This window comes from Kalmanozyma brasiliensis, assembly GCF_000497045.1.
Source record: "Kalmanozyma brasiliensis GHG001 unplaced genomic scaffold PSEUBRA_SCAF15, whole genome shotgun sequence".
Lineage (NCBI taxonomy): Eukaryota > Fungi > Basidiomycota > Ustilaginomycetes > Ustilaginales > Kalmanozyma > Kalmanozyma brasiliensis.
In genome coordinates, this window is record NW_015961954.1 from 21,242 (window position 1) to 41,737 (window position 20,496).

General features: G+C 58.4%; 7 protein-coding genes across 7 annotated transcripts; 2 read left to right on the forward strand and 5 right to left on the reverse strand.

Moving 5' to 3' along the window:
• Nucleotides 1–150: 150 nt before the first annotated feature.
• Nucleotides 151–2,745, reverse strand: PSEUBRA_001651 (protein of unknown function DUF619; the record flags this gene model as incomplete). Its single annotated transcript, XM_016434881.1, has 1 exon — nucleotides 151–2,745. The coding sequence occupies one exon, from the start codon at nucleotides 2,743–2,745 to the stop codon at nucleotides 151–153; it is 2,595 nt and encodes an 864-aa protein (XP_016293570.1).
• A 1,835-nt stretch (nucleotides 2,746–4,580) lies between these two features.
• Nucleotides 4,581–5,828, forward strand: PSEUBRA_001652 (Peptidase T2, asparaginase 2; the record flags this gene model as incomplete). Its single annotated transcript, XM_016434863.1, has 1 exon — nucleotides 4,581–5,828. One exon carries the CDS (start codon nucleotides 4,581–4,583, stop codon nucleotides 5,826–5,828), a length of 1,248 nt encoding a protein of 415 aa, XP_016293571.1.
• Nucleotides 5,829–6,052: 224 nt separating this feature from the next.
• PSEUBRA_001653 (Pectate lyase/Amb allergen) lies at nucleotides 6,053–8,512 on the reverse strand (the record flags this gene model as incomplete). Its single annotated transcript, XM_016434878.1, has 1 exon — nucleotides 6,053–8,512. The coding sequence occupies one exon, from the start codon at nucleotides 8,510–8,512 to the stop codon at nucleotides 6,053–6,055; it is 2,460 nt and encodes an 819-aa protein (XP_016293572.1).
• Nucleotides 8,513–9,209: 697 nt separating this feature from the next.
• PSEUBRA_001654 (uncharacterized protein) lies at nucleotides 9,210–12,827 on the reverse strand (the record flags this gene model as incomplete). Its single annotated transcript, XM_016434896.2, has 1 exon — nucleotides 9,210–12,827. The coding sequence occupies one exon, from the start codon at nucleotides 12,825–12,827 to the stop codon at nucleotides 9,210–9,212; it is 3,618 nt and encodes a 1,205-aa protein (XP_016293573.2).
• Nucleotides 12,828–13,171: 344 nt separating this feature from the next.
• PSEUBRA_001655 (uncharacterized protein) lies at nucleotides 13,172–14,446 on the reverse strand (the record flags this gene model as incomplete). The annotated part of the gene is made up of 1 exon (XM_016434895.1): nucleotides 13,172–14,446. The coding sequence occupies one exon, from the start codon at nucleotides 14,444–14,446 to the stop codon at nucleotides 13,172–13,174; it is 1,275 nt and encodes a 424-aa protein (XP_016293574.1).
• A 384-nt stretch (nucleotides 14,447–14,830) lies between these two features.
• PSEUBRA_001656 (uncharacterized protein) lies at nucleotides 14,831–15,763 on the forward strand (the record flags this gene model as incomplete). Its single annotated transcript, XM_059464680.1, has 2 exons — nucleotides 14,831–15,556; nucleotides 15,632–15,763. The coding sequence occupies 2 exons, from the start codon at nucleotides 14,831–14,833 to the stop codon at nucleotides 15,761–15,763; spliced, it is 858 nt and encodes a 285-aa protein (XP_059320805.1).
• Nucleotides 15,764–15,876: 113 nt separating this feature from the next.
• Nucleotides 15,877–20,409, reverse strand: PSEUBRA_001657 (Brefeldin A sensitivity protein-related, domain of unknown function DUF2421; the record flags this gene model as incomplete). The annotated part of the gene is made up of 1 exon (XM_059464684.1): nucleotides 15,877–20,409. The coding sequence occupies one exon, from the start codon at nucleotides 20,407–20,409 to the stop codon at nucleotides 15,877–15,879; it is 4,533 nt and encodes a 1,510-aa protein (XP_059320806.1).
• Between the last annotated feature and the right edge of the window lie 87 nt (nucleotides 20,410–20,496).

The window sequence follows — 20,496 nt, forward strand, 5'->3', positions numbered from 1 at the left end:
CCTGTCGTTCCCTCACAGACTGCCCCATCAGAGTGACACACAGCATGAGAGACAAGCACAGTCTAGTAACGGATGGCAGAGCATGATGTAGATACGAGAATTGTTCAGATTGATTAGATTAAGCGAGTGTGGTTCAAAGAGTGTGCAGGCTCAATCGGCCCATGCGCCCTGGATCGTCTTCATGCACTTGGCCCAGCGCAACAGCCTTCCGCCCTCTTCCGGCGCCACAATAGGAAGCAGCGTCAGATCGTTGCGAGCGCCTCCGCCTTCGAAGCTCATGCTGCCTCGATGCAGTTGCGAGTGGAACTTGGGCTTGGACAGGCGACGACTACGTTCGTAGGCCTCGATGCCGGCGTTGTCCGAGGCATTGATGCCTTGCGTGCGGTCCATGTACGGTGAGATGGACTCGTCGTCGAATGCATGGCCCAGCTCAATGTCGTCGTGCGCGATGGCTGCGGCTTCTTCCAGGTTCGATGCGGATGCTGATAGTCGACGCTCTCCTGACAGACGGGCGAGCTTGTCTTCAGCGTCGCACCAGAAGAGCTGCCAGCCGGTGCCCTTTGCGTCGGTGTCGATACGCACAAAGCCATTCGAGCGCTCATAGTACCACCGGTTGACCGGGTTGTTGGCCCGCGACTTCCAGACGAGATCTCGGCCCATACCATAGCCGCCAAGCCCACCGTTGTCGTTGAGCGCGTCGAGCAAGCCTAGACCCTGCACTTCGTCACGCAGCGCACCCCACAGAAAGTCGACCGTGCCCGATCCTTGCAGCGAGGGAAGCACCGCAAACTTGTCCAGGTAGGCGATGGGCTCTACAGCATCGCGGTCGTCATCTGGCGCGTACTCCTTGGTGACGATAGCCGCACCCTGATAGTCGCCGGTCACAATGACAAAGTCGAGCGACTTGCGCAGCCGGTCGTAGTAGCCTTGCTGGTTGAGCTTGCGTCGAAACGAGGCTTCCAGCAGAGCCGCCATCTTGGCCAGATCGATCTTGTCAAAGTCCTGGATGACCTTGATGGGCAGACCCGGACGGACGATGGTGGGCGTGTGGCGGACATCCTGCTTGTTGGCGAGCAGGCGGTGCGGCAAGGAGGGACTGTGAGCTGCCTTGTTGGTGATGAGGTTGGCGATCAGAGATCGTGGAGAGCGATGCGTGACCAACACTCCGGACGAGGTCTGTGGCATGTACGAGAGACAGTCCGAGATGGCGTCGAGGTTGCGCAGTGCTGTAGGATGCGTTTGATCCCAGACGAAAGACTGCTTGATCTGGTGATACTCGGAGGCCAGGTTGATGGACAGATGCGGATCACCGCCACGGGCATGCGAGGGGATCCCGCCTTCACGGTTGATGACCATGAGCCGAAGAGGCATCATGTCGACTTCTCCGCCGGTCAAGGCGGCGAGTGGGTCGTTGCTGGCTGTTGAAGACGATGCTGAACCTTGCTCTGGCTCTTCCTGTTCCAATGACCGGTTAGCAGCTACTACCATGTCCCTGGTCAGCGCAACCATGACGTCGTCGGCTCGCACGCAGAGTGTCTCGAGCGTGCCATCCTTTTCGTTCTCAAAGAGCGCGTAGGGTGCCAAGACAGGGATCTGGCCGGATGCAAGGGCCGATCGGATCGAGGCGAGACTGTCGTCCGAGACAAGCGGTGGACGGAGACGCTGCTCGCCGCTGCTTCCGTAGTGAACGGTCGGCGATGTAGACGAGGATCCGGCTACGACGGCGTCACCAGGCTGGGCTTCCCCCGATGTTTGCGTTTGCTGAAATTGGCGCACCTCGGCCTCTACCCGGGCAGCGGAGTGAGCATCAACCTTGACCACAGCCTGAGGGAAGGGTCGAGCCATGGCACCCTTACGGTTGAGGCTGTCGGTCAATCGCAGTGTCTCTGCCATGATTCGCTTGCGGAGGCGTTCCTGCTTCCGACCAAGCATACTCGAGCGACCATTCTCGGATGCCTTCTGCTTGCCCTTGGAGGACGCCGTCTGAGCAGAAGCTGGCGCCGGATGGGCAGCTAGCCAGTCGCCCATGCGTCGCTCTTCCACTTCGTCTTTGCCTGCCACGAGTTGGCCGTCACGATCGATGTCGGCCGAGATCTCTGGCCAATCGTCCTGGTCGACGACGACTACACTGACGAGGCCGAGACGCTTGAGGTAGACGAGACCCTCTGCGATCGAGTCGAGCTGACGATCGGTGAAGGGACCCTGTACCTTGACGAGGGCAGTATGCGAGTCGGCCAGCGCGTCTGAAACGGGTGTGACCTGTGGGATGGCCACAGTCGAGCTCTCTTGCGGGGTGACATGATGCGGTGCCGATCTGTGTTGTTCAGTGCGCGATGCAGCGTCTTGACTGGAGCGCTGCTTGTGTTCCTGGAGGATGTCGAGGATGGCCTTGGGAAGCTTCGGTGTAGCTTGATCGGGACGAATGGTTGCATGGGGATCAATCTCGAGGGATATTGAGTGTTGGGGATCCCAGGTGGTGGTGGAAGGGTTGTGCAGACTACCGGGGTGGGCGATGTTGTGCGGGATGGGGAACTCAGGGTGGCTGAGTGAGTGTGCTGCTGAGGACGAAGATGCGATGCTGTTGCTAGAGTCGGATGAAGCGGGGTGTTGGTGTGAAGGAGTTGTTGGTTTGCGTTGCGGTGGAGGCTTGCGAGGTGCAAAGCTGTTGAGATAGGTTTTCGAGTCTCGAAGCGATGGCTGCGCCTGGAGTATCTCCATGATCAAGTTCTGCATGCGTTTCGACATGGTGACGAGCACAGCAGAGTGGGGTGATATCAAAAGCGTGGGAAAGGCGGTGTCAGCAAGTCGGAATGTCCTACGATCTGCTTGGCTCCTGCCTGCACAAGCTCGGATGCGCCGACCAGCCAAGTGTGCAGGTTTACGATAGCACGTCACAAGCCATCGACGGTCCAAGGTGCTCAGACGCGGTGGTGATGGAGAGGAACGACGAGGCAACAATGAGCGAGCCAAGACAAAGGCTTCGGAAGAATTTGGAATCTGCTGCCGGCTCTCTTGTCTTATCGTCTTTTTTTATCTCGCGGACTCTGTGACTCGCAAAGCGAGAAGCATCAACAGCATCATCATCTCCATCATGAGCACCAGCCATCGCCTTTGTTCTCTCTGCGTGGCCCGACATGAGATCCAAATTTTGAATTTTGCTGCTGAAATCTGGCCTTGAACCCTGATCTGCTGATCCCTCATTAGATCCCCCGACACGAACGGAGATCAAAGAGGAGGCTCTTGACGAGCTGTCCAAGATCGAGTAAAGCCGAACCCATCTTAGCGCCTTCCTTGCCGACGGTCGCTCCGAGCATGTCTTGGATCAAAGCTTGACTCTGACATCAGAGTCTTCGCCCATTTCGACCTGTCGCTTTCCGCATCGGACTCGCTCTCCACTCCGGCGCGAAACACAAACTCACCTTGTGCATTAGCCGCTCCACTTCGTAAGCCGATGCTCGACTCGTGCTGAACCGAGACGTTTGCTGCTGCGTCTTGTGATTGAAGGGCGGAGCGCTGACTGTGGGTCGACCGTCGTCGCGATGCAGATCGAAAAGATGCCCTTCGTTCTCGTACAGGTCTGAGTAGAAGCTTCGAGCTGGTCCAAGGTGCTGGATGCGACTCGGTCCGGCTTCCAGCCAATGCTGCAAGGGCACCGAGGGTCGTTTACATGGTCTGACAAGCATATTGCTATGGGTCTTGCCTGTTGATGCTGCAGGTAAGTGCAAATGGCGCTTTGTTGATGAAGATGGGGAGGCGGCGAGATGAAGAAGGGGAGATTTCAGCTGCGACAAGTCTGTGCCGGCGCCGTCTTGATCATATATACGTCTAGCACTTGATGCTCATCAAGAGCCAGTGAGTGAACACCGTCGGTCAGAGAGACACGCTGCTGTCTAAGATCCGCGTCACACCTAAGACCCTGACAGCTCGGAGCGCTCTCTCAGACAGCATCGAGCAATCCTAGGCCCGAGCCGCGCCCTAAGCCTTGCTCGCGTACTCTGCTCGCCGCAGGACTGCCGCCCTGGACCCTTGTTGACGTTGCAGCTTGCTTTGTGAGGCGATATACTCGATGCAGACTCGCTTCTAGAAGCATCATCAGGGTTCGGCACTCGCTTCACGTAGCTCAGTCGAGGCAGCACCCCGCTGGTCCGTCCTGTCCCATGACCTGCTTTCAACAGCCTCGAGATCTGCAGTAGGCTCGGTCAGGAGACGAGCCATTGGCGTGCAGATGGAATGCGGGTTCGCAACGAAAAGCACAAGTCTACTGTTATGGAACGAGGGTTTGGGTCCAGGGTTGACTATCGACGGACGAGGTTCAGGGTTCGAGGTGTCGAGCGCCATTTTTGGCGGATGAGCTAGTGCAGATGCTAGGGTGTAACACGCTTCGTCGAAAATTCAAATTTACTTCGGATGTCAGGTCGCTTCATCAGCTGTCCGGCAACGCCGGCGAATTCCCCGGGCCGCCCGCTGCAGTCGGACCCTTCTCCTCCGCAATCAAGCAGTGCTCAGACCATCATCTTCACGTCATCAACCATCTGTCCTAGACCTCCAAATCGCCCACCACCATCGCAAACGACAGCACCATGAAGGGCAACACTCGTCAAGCCCCGCACGACATGGAAAAGGGCCCACACATCGTCGCACTGGCAATCCACGGCGGAGCAGGAGGAACCACCACCCCCGACCTCCCCGCCGACCTCGTAGCCGCCTACCGCAACCGTCTTCGCACCATCCTCGTCAACACTTACCATCAGGGCCGCACATCCTCACTCGATGCGGTATGTCACGCCGTCTCTCAGCTCGAAGATACACCTTTGTTCAACGCAGGCAAAGGTGCGGTGTTTGACCTCGCAGGCCGCACAGTGTGCGAGAGTTCGTTGATGACCACCCAGCCTGGGTTCCATTCTAGGAATGTTGCTGTGACGGGCGTGAGGCGGACCAAGAGTCCGATTCTGCTGTGTAGAGCCCTGCTCGAGAACAATGAGCAGCTGGGCGGGCATGTGTTCTACTCCGGAAGGGCGGCAGAGGAGGTGGGGTGGAAGCATGGCACTGAACGTGTCAGCAAGCGGTACTACTTTACCAAGCGCAGATGGGTCGAGCACAAGAAGGGAATCGAGACGATGAAGCTTACCGAGCTAGCCCGCGAAGCAGACATTTCCGATGAAGAAGACGAGGTGGAAGCAACAAAGGCGAATCCACCCGCGTACTCGACATCACCTCTTCCAACGAGCACCAAGGCCGACCACGAAGACCTCGCGATCTTTGACAGGTACGCACACTTAACCGACTTCCTCCCGCAAGGCACGGTCGGTGCCGTCGCTTTGGACTCGCACGGTCATCTTTCGGTAGCCACCTCGACCGGCGGCAAGACCAACAAGTTCCCCGGTCGCATTGGCGATACTCCTTCTGTTGGGTCCGGGTTTTGGGCCGAGTCCTGGTCCGCAACTGCTAGCAAGCGACGAACTTTGCTTGTCCGTCTCATGCGCTCCATCTTTCCACGTAGCTCAAGCTCCAAATCCACCTCGGACGCAGGGCTAGCAATCTCAGGCACGGGCGACGGCGACTTTTTCCTCCGCGCCAACTTCGCCTCGTCCATCGCGCACAGGATCAAATACGGCAGCGCTCCGACGGGCGAAGCTATCAAGTCGGCCATCGATGAGCTGGCGGACATGTTTGGGAGCAAAAAGGGCGTAGGAGGTGCGATTATTCTTGACAAGCAGGGGAACGCCTACTTCCCGCTTGCGGCAAGCACTATGAACCGAGGGCTTATTTCGGAGGCTACAGAATTCCTGCCGAGGGTGGCAATTTTCGATGATGAGAAGATGGAGTAAAAGGGCGTTATACAAATACAATCTACTAGACGTGTTTCATGTTGGACCTTGCACAGGTGGGGAGTGTCGCGAATCAGACTTCGCACGTCGAAGGAGGGGAAGGAAATGCATTTGGGGGGCGTTGAGAAGTGTGGTGTGGAGCTGTGGTAGGTGTAAGGAAAGAGGGTGAGAGGCTCGAGCAATCGATACAGGGCAGAATTGCAGGAAACGGACTAAAGACGAAGCTAGTGCTGCTGCTGCTGCAGTTTCTGCGCCTGCACCTGCTTCCTCCTCTGCTCCTCCTGCTCGCGCTTGCGCTTCTTCTCCTCCTCGATCTGCTGGTCTTGGGCCGCCTTTTGCTGCCATTGCTGCTGCTGCTGCTCATTGACGGACTGTTGTTGGGGCAGGTTCTGGGCTTTCTGCTGCTGCTTCTTCTTCTTTTTAGCGTCAGAAGTGGCCTTTTTAGCCGCGTCATCACCCGTCTTTGCGCCACCATCGCCTCCGCCGGCGGTAGCAGCATTAGCGCCGTTAGACCCGCCACCAGCCGCACTACCACCCAGCCCGACCTTGTCCGCCACCTCGCCCGTCGGCAGCGCCCCACCCAACCCCTCGCCCACCACATCCTTCAGCACCTGCCCAGCGCTCGCCGTGCTCGGTACCGGTTTCGCATTCTCATACACGTTCGGCTGGCAATCTCTTCCGAGCTGACCCTTGCATTGACCACACACGGCCTTGTCACTTGGCGCGAAGGCTCGTCCTGGCGTGGCCTCGTGCAGGCTCGTCTGGGCGACGTTCTTGAACACGTTTCCTTCGATGAGCACGCTCACGCCGGGACCCATATCGAATGAGTGACCGGTAGAGGTGTCGAAAAGGGTGTTGACAACGTGCCACACCGAGTCGCCGCCGGCGTTCATCGGGTTGGCGATCCTTGGTGAACGACCGGAACACTGCTTGAACAGGTTACCGCTGAACGTGACTCGATCGGACTTGCCATAGCCCAGCACGGTCCAGTAGTGACTCCCATCGCAGGTGGCAGAGTACTGCGTGCGACAGTCGAAGAAGCAATTGCTGATGGTGACTCTACCGGCGGATTCGTAGCCCGTCACGATAAACTGACGACCGATGTCGGCGAACGTCAACTTGTCGATCCACACCAGATCGGAATCGTACAGGATCACGCCATCGCCACCCCAGATGGCAGCAGCGTTGATGTCCGAGATGCGAAAGTTGTGCAGGATGACGTTTTTCTTGTGGGCAATGCGAAGACCTTTACCCCGAATCGCAGCGTTGGGCGTGATACCAATGACGGTTTTGGACGAGCCAACCTGGATAGGATTGACACCCGCCTTGTCGTACGTAACCGGATGCGAGGGCTTGTCCTTGCACCAACCCTGACCGTTGTTGATCGCGAGCTGACCGCGAGCACCGCACTTGAGGAAGGAGTCGGTGGCGCAGCCGGCACAGTTGGTGCAGACGCCTTCCGAACGGGTGTAGTCGTAGACTTTGTCCAGGTGGATGACGCGGGGTTGGGCGTCGGTGAGGAGGGAGGTGAGCTCATGAATGTCTTTCGGGACGATTGGTGAAACAGAGCCGCCACCGGTGACAGAGGAGGCAAAGCCGTGCGGCTGCGTCGAGATGGCAGAGGAGACGGTGTGGACAGAGCCGGAGCCGGCAGCGCCGCTGACGGGGGCTCGGGGCATGTTCTTGGTGTAGTCCGCACCTAGGTCCGAAGGTGTGAACGGGTTGGCCGAGCGCCTGCCGTGCTCGTGATTGACCGAAACTCGACCGTGCGAGCTGAGAGAGCGTCTCGTGTGTCCCGTCTTCTCGGTTACGTTGTGCCTCTTGTCGGCCCACGGGTCCTTCAAGTGTGTGCCGAAGGTCGGGTGATACACCTTCATGTCGTCAGGAATGCCATCACCGTCCTTGTCCTGTTCGGGGCTAAGCGAACGTTGCTGGAGAGGAAGCGTGCTGAGCGACTCCTTGAGCTTGTCGGCCTCGCTCAGCGACGGCTCACCAGCGGTCATGGTGCCGGGGTTCTGATAGCATCCCGTCGGACTGACCATCTCCCACACCTTCTTGTCGCCCTGCGTGATCGCCACGTGTCGCACGTACAGCTCGTTGAGCACAGTACCGACGTCTGCTTCCGCGAAGTTCTTCGTCTTGAGCCAGTGAGTGTAGCACCTCTCTTCCTCGTCCGTCACCGAAGGGGCGCCGAGCTTGGTCGCCGCTGCAGGACCGAGGATGCTCGGGTCGATATCGCTCTGCTTCTCCGACAAAGATTTGCCTTTGAGCGTCTCGCGGTTCCACTCTTTCTCCGCCATGTCCTTCATGCTGCCTCCCTTGCCTTCGTCGTGCGAGACAGTGAGCTCACGGTCGAGGTCGACGAGCATGACATAGACGAGATTTTGGATGGTGCCCGCGGAAAGACGTTTGCGCTGCACCAGCTCGAGCAGGTTCGACCGGTCGATCGAGTCGAGCTTGACCAGACGTCCCTCGTCCGGGCTGCAGTTGACATAGCGAATGCCGTTGCGGAAACAGATTTCGTCCGTGTCCGGCTTGTAGTAGGTGGGGAGGATGGGCTTGCCGAGAGTGATCAGATCGGACTCACGGATTGAGATGGCGTGAGCGGTGAGGGTGAACAGGAGAGTGGAGAGGAAGAGGCAAAGGGGCGGTCCAAAGGACCAGCCGGTGTTGAGACGTCGCATCTCAGAAGCGAACGGATAAATGGATGAAGAAAGGAGAGAAGTGGACCGCTACCAGAGCGTGAAGTTGGCAAAGAGAATGGGACGAGGGCTTCTGAGCGAAGAGAAGGTGAGGAAGTGAGGAAAGGGGAAGAGACGAAGACAGGGGGCCGAGCCTTATGTAGCACGAGCAAGAGACTTGCAAGCAGCTGGGTTACCGGATCTGCATTCAACATAGTGGGTTTTCGGTCAGATCCAGTGGAATTGAGATGAAGGCTGCCGTGCCCCTGTTTGTTCTCCTCCTGTCATGTCAACAATAGCTAGGCCGTCGAATAAAGCTCTGTCGAAGACGATGCTTCTGTCGCATCACACTCGGTCTTGATCGTCTCAACGCCTGCCAAAGTAGTGCGACACTTCGGCCAGAAACATCGTTGTAGCACCGCAAACGCTCCAACTCAGCTAGTCCATAGTCACGGGAGATGACGATCTGTGATCGCCTTCATTTGGCGGTGCGGCGTTCTCAAGCGCCGTCTCTTGGTGGGTCTCACAGCGCCCTGGTCAAGAATCGGTGTCGCATGCACCCCTGAAGGCTTCATGTCTGCACGAATCGCAGACGATCGTACCCACCGTTGATCTCAGCCACTCCTACCTCATCTCACACAAAACACACAGGTCTCTTTCTGAGACGACGCTTCAATGCATCATGCTTGCATTGTTGTGCTCACGTCCGAGCCCGAATCATCCGCTCCCACATGCCCATCTGCGAGCCCAGCACAAGCATCGCGTCCTTCTGCACCTTGGCATCTTCCAGCTCAGCGAGCACTTCCACCCTGACCCGCGCCCAGTCGGTCTTGGCCTTGTCCCATTCGACGCCTGCCATCTCGCCCTTGAGCGCGGCGAGGTCCGCTTCGAGGATGGCTTGCGTACGTGCTGTGCGAGCGGTGGAGGCTGTGTGTTGTGCGATCTGGGCTTCGAGTGAGGATGTGTGGGTTTGCGAGAGCTGCAGCTGCGTGCGGAGGGTGTCGAGTTCGAGGAGTGCTGCTGACAGCTCTGCTTGGACGGCTGAGTTTGCTGCTGACGATTTTGAGGGCGCACCCGCTGGTTCGAGAGGGTGAGCTGAAGATGCTGGCTCAGCTTCGACGTCAGCTGGACCATCCGACGGTGATGACTCGGGAGCCAGATCCTCCAGCCCGATCCGTGCGACAGCGCTCACCAGCTCGTCGAGATACCTGTCGTCCTCGGTCAGCAACATGGCACTGATGCTCTTCCGCATGTCGTTACTGTCCACCTTCGCGCTCCCAGCCCGCAAGAGTTCCTCATCCTTCTGCTTCGGTTCGTCTCGGCCACTGCGATCAGCTGTCAGCTTCTCGGCGAGGACGTCGTCGTTGCTGTTGGATCCAAGCCTGATGGACGCGAAATGAGCTTCGAGGTTGAGCGACTCTCTGAGCGCCTTCTTGAGACGGGATCGTGTCTTTGCGGACATGGCGGCAGACGGAGGGTAGGCACGAGCGCTCTTCGATGGCGACAATGAAGGCCCAGAGCCGGCGACAGGGAAAGGAGTGGATGGGATCGAGGGCACATTCCTGTAGCCTCGATGACGCACGGGTGTTTCTGAGACATCCTTGGCGTTGTCATTACTTGCGACAGCTGGGCGTCGTGGAATACGCAGTGCAGCAGCAGCCCGGAGAGATGGCGAAGCGCAGGACGTGTCGGTCGCGTCCTCGTCGACGTGGGTCTTGTCATGCGCCTCGTCGTCAGCTCCTCTTTCTGCAGAATCATTGTTTGGCTGAGACTCGGTGGCCACGGCTTTCGGCGCCGCGAGTGCAGCAAAGACGCTCGGTGGTGTGTCCAGATACGATCTGCCCCTCGCCATCGGCGACCTGAGCACGCTGACGTCCGAGACGGGCGAACCCGCAGCCAGATCGAAGGCCATGAGGTCGACGGAGACGTCACCAGCGATTGCCTCGAGCTCCTGGGATGCTTCTCTTCGCGCTCTTGCGTGCGGCTTGAGGCCGTCGCCTTGCGGAGAATTCAAGCTAGACTCGACAGTCGTGGCATCCGTCTGTCGCGGAAGTTGGCGCCTTTCTTCGTCAAGCAAGTCTCCGACCTTGAGGTTGGCCTTTTGCGCAACGACTCTGAGACTTGCGAGAAGGTTCACATCGATTTCGTTGGACGAGAGGACATTGTTGCTCTGAACGACCGTGGCGTGTTCGGTGCCTGTCGGCACGAGATTTCGCCTGGTCGGAGACGCTGCAGCCTTTGATGCATCCGTCGGCGAAGTCTCTTGCCTGACCGTCGTTGGGAAGAGCAAGAGCGAAGATTTGATCGGCGAACGAGACGCCGAGCGAGGTAGTAACAAGGTAGACGTGGAAGGTGTCACGGTGTTCGCTGCTTCCAAATCGGCAGCGCTCGACCGTTGCGTACCCTTTACGCCCTTCTGCAGTCCCCGCTGAACAGAAGACGACCTCGCAAGACTCGAACCGCGCTCCGAAGGTGATGCCGTCGAACCAACAGCGCTCAGCGAGGAGGAAGACAACGACGAAGACATGAGTACGCCACTGATCCTCTCCTTTGCCTTGATCAACGCCTCTGGAGTGCTGATGGGCTGATGTTGGGTTGTCTTGGCGGCTTGAAGCGCCATGATGGAGGGGTGAGCAGGATTGGCTCGTATAATGGAAGATTTGATGCCGAGATCTGGCCTGCCTGACCGAGTTGGGAGAGCGCTGTCCATGCTGACGTCGGGCTTCAACGCTTTGGCCGAGTCGGTCTGCAGACCCCGTGAGCGAAGCGCAGACAGCGATGAAAATTTTGATGGCGATGTGGGGATGCTCGTAGCTGTTTCCACTGCTTCAGCTTTCGGATCCTTCTCATCGTGATTGTTAGCAGTGCGGTCACCAGAAGCGTCCGGCGCTTTAGCTTGCGGAGCGGGCTGCGACACAGCTAGCGGCAAGCTCGAGCGGGTCCGTCCTGGTACGCCGAACGAGGCGCTTATACTCGGTCGCTGTGACCCTGAGCTACGATGCGCTGTGGCTGGAATCTGAGAAGCATTTTCCTTCTCGTTCGCTGATGTCTGAGCAGCGACGCTGTTGCTGGACGACCTTCTCTGAGGACGACTCGACGGTCTGGGTGCGGTAGCCTTGCCGATGCTGGGGATCCGTGAGCCTGACGAAGTAACAGAAGCAGGCGGGTGCATGCCTGTCGGTGTCGCTGGATGCTTCTGCATCGCCGCCGTGTCCTCGAGCCGCCGAATCGCTGCACGCTTGGTACGAATCCTCGACACGTCAGGACCTTCCAGAACATCCTCGTCGTCCTCGTCCTCATCATCGTCGGAATCGTCGTCATCCTCGTTACCCTCCTCTTCTTCATTGTCGGAGTCGAGTCCGTCTTCCATGTTACCCGCAATCGCGCCGAACACTGATGGCCTCGGTCGGTGAATGGGCCGTTCGTCGAGTAGCGTCTTGATTGGCGCTGCTTTGGGCTTGAGCTTGGGCAATGTGCCGATCTTTTGCTTGTTGAGCGGCTGTGACTGAGTCGTCGGTCTGCCCGGTGCGCTGATCGTTCGGTTGCGCACACCGGCCAACTCGGTGCGTGCCGATGCGGGCGAGACAGTGTTTGTGATCGGAGCCTTGGTGCTCGCTGCGTGCACTTCGGCAACGCCGTCGGGTCGTGCCACCTTATGAGGTGCCTTGTTTGTGGTGGGAGATGGAAGTGCCTTCGATGTAGCAGGAGCGACACTCCAGTGTGCGCGAGTCGACGGAGGACCCGGTAGCCGCGATGTCTTGGCGTGAGAACGAGTCGATGCGGCGGTCCCGCTTTTGCTGACTGAGCTGCTGCCGGCTACTGCCGAGCTCTTGCGCATGACGGGACCAAAGTCGCTCATCAAGCTGCTGTCTCCTGCTAGATTGACTGTCGTAGCCTCGTCCATCGGTCGCTTTCCGAGCGAAGACGAAGCGCGGGTCGTTGCCGGGCTAATGTCGGCATCCTTTCGTCTTGGCAAGGTCGAAGTGAAAGAAGAATCGGTCGAAGCGGAGTTGAAGCGACCTCTGCCGCTCAGCGAAGGGATGCTGCTGGTGTTGATGCTGCGGGTGGGTCGGCCTGCACTGATCGTCTGCGAGTGTAACGGAAGCTGCGATACAGCAACGTCGGCACTCGAAGCGGGAGATCCACTGGACGCCGGGATGATTTTGGAGGCGAGTTTGGATGCTTTGTGCTGGACAAGCGCAGCACGAAACGAGAACTTTGGTGAAGAGAGCACGCCGATGGGTCCGATGCGTTGAGGTTGCTGCTGCGGCTTGCGCTTCGGCGACGCCGAGCGTGACTCGTCCGCAGCTGCCGACATCGTGAATGCTGACGAGGTCGTCGGCAGATTCCCCGTTGATGGATGTGATGATGGTGGGAAAGAGCGAAGCGCGTGATCCGATGTGACTTCATCTCAAACGTGGGAACGGTGCTAACTTAGCGCAGAGACCAACACATCAACACACGCTTGCGCAAAGGGTCCACAAAAATCGGCTCGGCCAAAATTTAGACGCGTCGTCGTGAAGTGCCTGCCATCTCTCACACATCTCAGCTTCCGACGCTCGGCTCCTGAATCACATCGAGTCTTCTCCTGAGGCAATGGCAGCATCCTGTCTGCCATTGAAGCTGCAATGCTCTCTAGTACTGTTGTGTTTTCCATGCATTCTAGCACCACCAGCCATACTCGTTGCACACCCACTCAATCTTTTCGCCCTTCTTCTTGTCACCGTACCAAGCCAGCGCAGGGAGACTTGCGCTGCTGCCCTTCCTCTCCACCACCACGCCTCCTTGCAGCTCTTTCTCGAAGCTGTCCACCCTCTCTCCCTCCTTGAGCTTGCTCTCGTCCTTATCGGTAAGTTTGGCCTCCAAGCTGGCAAGATCGACGTTCCAAGCGACGACCTTCTTCATCCCGAATTCGGCTGCTTGTTGTCTTACCGCGCCTACCAGCTGCGCAAACGCAGAGGGAGAAGTGTAGCGCAGTCTAAGGAACGCCACTTTGCGCTCGATGAAGTCAAACATCCAGACTGCATACGAAGCGTCAGCTTCTTTGCCGCTCGATGACGAAAGCTTGAGCCCGAAGAAGGTTGGCTTGGGTGCCGACTCGGGAAGCAGCGTCGTAGCGTAAAAGTAGGAGCGCTTGATGAGCCATCGCCACGATGTTGCTTCGGGATCGTCGACGCAGAATCGAATGGCGGTAGAGTCGGAGGAGGTGTTCTGCAGCTGCGAGAGCAGATACTGGCGATCGATACGACCGACCTCGCTGAGCTCTTCCGGCTGGAGCCACTTTGCTCCGTCCGGAAGGGGATCTGGCCTGTCTTGGCTCGAAAGGGGCTTCCACTCGACGTGGCGGTTGCCAAGCACGGTCCATCCGGCTTGCGAGTAGAAGTCGCCTACATCGCTGTACAGAAACGAGCACGTTGCGTTGCCACCGTACTTGCCGCCGTCCTTGAACTCGCCACCTTCCTCGTGCAATGGAACCACCAGCGCACCGCTCGCTTCGATGCTCGCTTGCTCCTGCTGGTCCAACAGCGCAGGCACGTCGTCTTGCGGACTGAGGCTGTGCTGCAGCAGCCTCATCATCTGCCCCGCATATCCGTTGCGTCGCTTGTTTTCCGGGACAAAGACCGAACAGACGCTGTACGAAAGGGCTCGCTCCACCTCGTCCTTCCCTGGCCGCTTGACCAGGATCGGTCGGCGATACGTCTCGCATGCAGAGAGAAAGTCGGTCGTTGTCGTATCGTCCGCAGGCACCAGCGCCCACCGCTGTCGACGAGTGACGGAAAAGTCCGTAGGCCCAAGCACGCGCTTCTCACGAGTAATGAATTGGTCTTGCGTCAACAATGGCTTGCCCCATTCCTCCCACTCGCGCTCGGTCGCGATCTGGTCTTGTGCTTCCGTGGCGGGAACCAGGACGTGGCCGGCGATGGTCTTGTTGGTCATCGTGGCGGTTATGCTACCTGTAAGCGTCGTTTTGCGGTGTGTTCGATGCTGTGGTGATGGTCAGGCGGGATGAGCCATAGGAAGGCTTGTGCTGCTCTTGACCGGCTATCCATACCCCGCTCGGAACAACTTCTTCGAGATCGTCCTCGGCCTCGTGCCTTTTTTGGCCGAGGCTGGCGAAGCAGCGACCTAACAAATTGGGGAAAGTGCGGGCTGACGTGTTGGCTACGCTTGGTCCCTCCACCGGCTCAGTTGAACCAACACTTTCCCGCACAAACTGAGCTTCTCCTTATCGTCCTACCTGTCCTTCACACGACCACCACGCCCAGCGCAACACTCGAAGGCAAAGTGCATCCCGCCAGTCGGCCGCAGCATCATCCGACGATGGCATCGAACGAGCAAACGTCTACGCCCTCCGGCTCGTCTTCAGCACCTTCCGCAAACGCTGTTCGAGTCTTCCTCCCACCCACCGCATCCTCCTCATCCTCATCAACGATTCAACCCCCGCTTCCGGCAGAAGACGACCTCAAGCCCACCCCTGAAGAGCTCAAGGCGGCGTTCCGCTCGACCATCGCCCAGCGTCACGGTCCGGATGCGCCACTGCTCACCCGAGCTCTGCGCGAGCGCGAAGAAGCCCGCCTCGGCCTTCACTCCTCTCGCAATCGCACCTTTACCACCGTCCGCATCCGCGTTCGCTTCTCCGACCGAACCATGATCGAATCGACCTTCAACGAGGCGGATACCATCGAGGCGGTGTACGCCTTCCTCCATGCGTCTCTCGACGAGGGTGTCCGGGGGAGAGGGGTGGTACTCTACACGGCCCCGCCGCGGGTCGAATATCGGAGAGAGGATAAGAAGGTCAAGGGCAAGACGTTGAGAGAGTTGGGGCTGATTCCAAGCGCAGTGGTCAATGTCAAGTGGGAAGAGGTGAGGATGAACTCGAATGGCTTCCCGGCACCGTTGAAGCAGGAGCTGAGGGGTAAGGCGGAACCTGTGCCACCACCGCCCAGCTTCGATCAGCCACCACCGACGGCAAACGCAGCAGCACAGAGTTCAAGTTCGACTACGGCAAAGGACGCAAAACCCATGCCCAAGTGGCTTAAGAACATTGTTAGTAAGTTGGCGAATCCCCACTCAAGAATGAAGGACGAAATTGTGGACTGACCGTTTGCTTGGGTGGGACAGAGAAGTAACCTCGACGACAGAAACGAGCCGAACAAGCGACAGCGTCTCACGCCGCCCTCAGAGCGCGCGGCGCACGGAATGGAACAAGTCGCCGTCCAGACGGACGGGCAGACGGACATGCAACTCGATTGACCCTTCACACAGATACCACCCGCAGACTGTCTCGCAACAGACTGTACAGCAATACAATTGACATTGCTCTTCCTTCCATGACGATTCCGTGAAGCGATACAAATACAGATCCGTCAATGATGACCGTTCCTTCTTCCTAACATCCGATGCACGTCGACGGGCACGGCGTAGCTCTCCCCCACCAACTCCTTGACCGCCACGCACAGCTTGTCGATCCGCACGACCAACCCGAACAGCGTCGCCACTCCGACGCTGAAAGTCATGTACTCTGCGTCTTGGAGCGTGCTCATCGTGATCTTTGCCGGGAGGCTCGCGAGAACGTCGTCCATGGGACCGGCGAGGTCTTGTGGCAGGTACGTGTTGAAGCCGTGCGGGGTGTCCATGAATCGATCTACCAGGGGGCAGGGTGTGACTTGTGGTAACGGTTCGCCCGTCTTCAGGGCGGTCGAGCACATGCTGATAACGCTGACCACGTCGCCGAGGAAACGCGGGTCGAGGAAGCGCGTTCGGCGCAGCAGCGCGATCGAATATGCCGCGCCTAGGCGCTCGAAGATGGCCAGACAGTGCGAGAGGAGCTTCGAGATCTGCATCTGGACGTCGAAGAGCTCGCGGTAGCGGGCGGCAGGCCATCGACCGCGCAGGGAAAACTCGTACGAGACGTTGACGGAGATCATTGACAGCCGGCGGAGTTTGGCGCGGATGGCGATGATGCGTTTGCGCACCAGGTCGGACGAGGGATGGGCGTTGAGCAGCTGATGTTCTTCCGCTTGAGGCACGAGCTCGATCTGGCTTCGCGCCTCCTCGTTGTTGTGGTGCAGAGACGCTCGACGAGACTCGGGCCTCGACTGCATCTGTGTCGACTTTGTGGTTGGCCCCGTTGATCCACCTTGCTGATGCGGGTGGCTAGCAATGCCAACCACCGCGCAGTAGATCCTGCCCAGCTCCGCTATGGTGGCCGCATGCGACAGCCGCTGGTACTGCCTCAGTGTCGAAGTGGGCGGCAGGTAGCTGAAGACGTAGGCTGCCGACACACCAATGATGACCGCCACCAGCCTTCGCCACGCCGTGTCCCATCCGTATCCTGGTGCTCCTGGCAGCGGGTTGGTCACGTCCTTCCAGCTGTATCCAACGATCAACGCGGTCGTCACCGAGGCGATGATAGGCGTGATAGGCGGACCAGGGAAGTAGATCCTGAACAGCATCAGGAATGGGAAGGTTACCGCGGTTGTCGCGCCGAGACCAAAGGCGTTTCCGCGTCCATCGCCCGTCGAGATGTACCAAATCACAAGTGCGAAGACGCCGCCGATGACGGTGGCGAGGATACGAGAAAGGAGGGCAAACGCGGTTTCCCCACGGAAGCGTGCAAGAGTGAGCTGCGCCATGAAGATCGCCCAGATCGCTCGGTTCTCGTAGCACCAGCCTGCGGAGGACTTCATGAAGGCGGGCAAGGACACGAGCGCGATGAGCACGGCGGCCTTGACGCCAAATAGCGTGTTGCCGTGGAAAGGTCGACGTGACCAAAAGTAGATCGTGTGGCCCACCACCTGCAGGAAGCCCTCTGGGTCGAGCGCGTCTGGGTCGCGAGCGCGCGTGGTGCCGAGGTCAACGATCGGGTCAAAAGGCTTTTCAGCAATGTCGTCGGCCTGTCCAAAATGAGCGTGTGCATGGCCGTGGGCGGTGGCACCTTTGTTGGTCTTCTCGCCGCTGCCATCACGCAGTCCATCCTTGCCCTCGCGACTTCCGTGAGTCGAGTCATCACCAACGACCGTCTGGCTGCTTCTGCTCCTCTGTCTCGAGGCTGCTGGAGTATCACTAGAGATGTCCGGAATGTGATCGGGCTCGCCATCTGGTTCGTCCGTCTCGTGCGCCGCGCCAGAAGAGTTGCGCCACACGTCGGCAGAAAAGATGCGTGGCCAGTGTGGATACCAGACGTGCGCTGCCGTTCTCTGCCTCTGAATCGTCTCAACTTCCCGAAGCAGCTCGAGCATGCGTTCGGTGAAGCTGATTGTGTGGAACTGATGAAGCCAGGCTTGATAGAGATATCTGTGGTGGATCTTGCCAAACTCACCTGGACCCGTGCGAAGATCCAGCTCGGTAGCGAGGTCGTGACTGCTGAGCGCGGCCTCTTCGTGCGCTTTCAGAGCGTCCTTGAACGGATCCAACACTTTGAGTCGCTGAGATTGCCTGAAGTCGGCAAGCTTCGCCTCGACGCCGGCGATCACCTTGCTAGTCTCCTCTGCCTGCTTGAGGCCCTTTTCTGTCCGTTGTTCCTTTGATAGGAAGATACGATCGTGCAAGAAGGTGTAACGATGCGAGTTGAGGTGGTTGAGCCAGGCGACAATGTGCCTGATCGCTTCTGCATTGGTGGTCAGCAAGTCGGACGACGTCTCGCGAATGAGCTGAGCAAACATCTCGGTGATGTAGTTGGATGCCGACGTGTGCAGGAAGGTCTCGAGATTACCAAAGCGGATCGACTCCCAGATAGCAACGGGAGCCGGGTCGCGTTTGTGGACAAAGTTGTGCAAGAGCTGATTCGATCGATCCAGTGCCTGATGGTAGCGGCTATCGCTGGGAGAGTGATGATCGCGGACATCATTCGAGCTGTGGTGGCTGTGATAGATCATGCGACGTGGTGAGGAGCTGCGTGAAGCAGATGCGATGGAACGCGCCATCTTCCTGAAACGGGAAGAGGTGAGCTCGTTGCCCGGCTGGACAGATGGATGTTCGTCGAGCTGACGAAAGCCCGCGGCACTGCGAGAGGGTTCATGTGGGAACACTTGCGAGTGCAAGGGAGACTCGCGGTACGGAGTCGAAGAGCCAGATGGAGGATGGTGGAAGTGCGGTGCATCATGGTGTACCACATGAGCGGGTGCTGAGACGCTCCCTCCTGCAGCCGGCGAGTGAGCTGTAGGTACTGGTGTAAGTGGCGTCAATGCAGGCGAGTGGGTGCGCGATGCAGTGTGCAGATGTGAGACATGATGCGTGTGGTGGTATCCACTTTCTCTGTGCTGAGAAAAGGCCTGCGTAGGCTGGAGCGTAGCAGCATGATTGGCATGACCCGACTCGGAAGCATCTCGGGATTGCTCGAGCGATGTTCTAGGGGTGAGTGCTGGTGACATGGCTGGCGTTGCGAGGCGAGAGGGCACCGGCGTCCTCGGGAAGTGAGCAGATTGAATATCAGCCTTGATCGAAGTGTAGTAGTAAGACCAGCCGTCTGCCGGAGCGATCAGGGAGCGTGACATGCGCTCGAGTGCCCTGAGATCATCGCCGTTAGCAATTCCGAAGGATATTTCGCGGGTCAGGAGCCGTGAAGCCATGGTCATGGGCATCATGCCACCCTCGGCGGCGGCCAGCTTCTTCTTGACGAATTCGAAGTCAAAGCCATCCTTGTTCTCTTTGCCAGCAACCGGAGCTGGTTGTTCGAGCTTCTCGCTGTCGGGATCTGTGTACGGCGTGTCGAGTGGCGATGTCTGCAACAGCTTGACCTGATCGCCGCAGGCGTCGGCGATGGGGTTGAGAACTGCGACGAGACGCTCGACAAACTGCGAGTTGACCGACTTTGGGAAGAAGATGGCGCTGAGAAGGATGTTGATGGCAGCTTTGACAGCTAAAGGCACCACGACGGACTGACCAAGCGAGTAGAAGGCGAAAGGATAGAGTGGTCCATACGTCAAGCAGATGTTGAGAAGAATGCAGCTGAGCACACTAGCAAAGAGGAAGGGACTCGGACCGAAGCGGATCTTGATGTAGAGGACCACAGCCGAGCCGACCGAGAGAAAGACGGCACATACGATGCTTGGGCGCACTTCGATGTAGTCGCCTTGAATCGCCCTGAGAATATCAGTCTGCGCTTGTGCAAGCTTGTTGCGGCGCACAGCATGGGAGATGGCGATACCGATGTTGGACCAGGCCCAGGCAGCGCAGACAAAGAGGAGCGTGAAGAACTCGCGCTCTACGACGGCAGCGAATGGCACCTCGGCAGGCTGGATGAAGGCGGCGACGAGAATAAGGAAGGACGCGTTGCCCAGAGCACTCTCTGCTGGTCTGATGAGAAAGATGACCATGCAGATCCAGGCTAGCAGGGCCGAACGGATGACGGGCTTGAGTTTGGGCCAGGTGAAGCACGGCGGAGCCCAGCTGATATACCACGGAAGAGGATCCAAGCCGATGAGCTTGGCGAAGCGCTTCCAGTGTCGTTTGGCGCTACTGAACCGAGGCTTGTGCTTGCCATTATTGGTGTCATCGCGTGTTGATGAGCCGGGCGATTGTTGCTGCTTTTCTGCTCGATCGACATCGTCAGAGGTCGACACGCTCTGTGCTGGAGCTCGCGGGAGGCTGGATTGCGGTTTTGCTCGTTGTCGTGTGCCCTGAGTTTGTGTGGGCGGGTAGGTGGTGGTGGAGTTGGGGACTGAAGGAGACGATTCTTGGCTGGTGTCGAGGACCGGAGAAGATAGTGGCTGCGGCGGCGGATGCGATGTGCTGCCCACCGATGGAGTTGGAGGCGTGGCTTCTTGTGGCTGTGGCACTGGCAGACTATCCGATCTTGTGACTGAGATAGCTGGTATGACTGACGGATCTTCCGACTGTACCGTGACTCCCGCCGCCTCGACATCCTTGCCGGAATGCGATGGTATGGAAGGATCCATGGCTGAGTCAGTACTGCGGCGCGTTCCGCTTGAATGCCTGCTACCTTATCATCTTCGGAAGCGATCCGGCGTGGCCACAATCTTGGA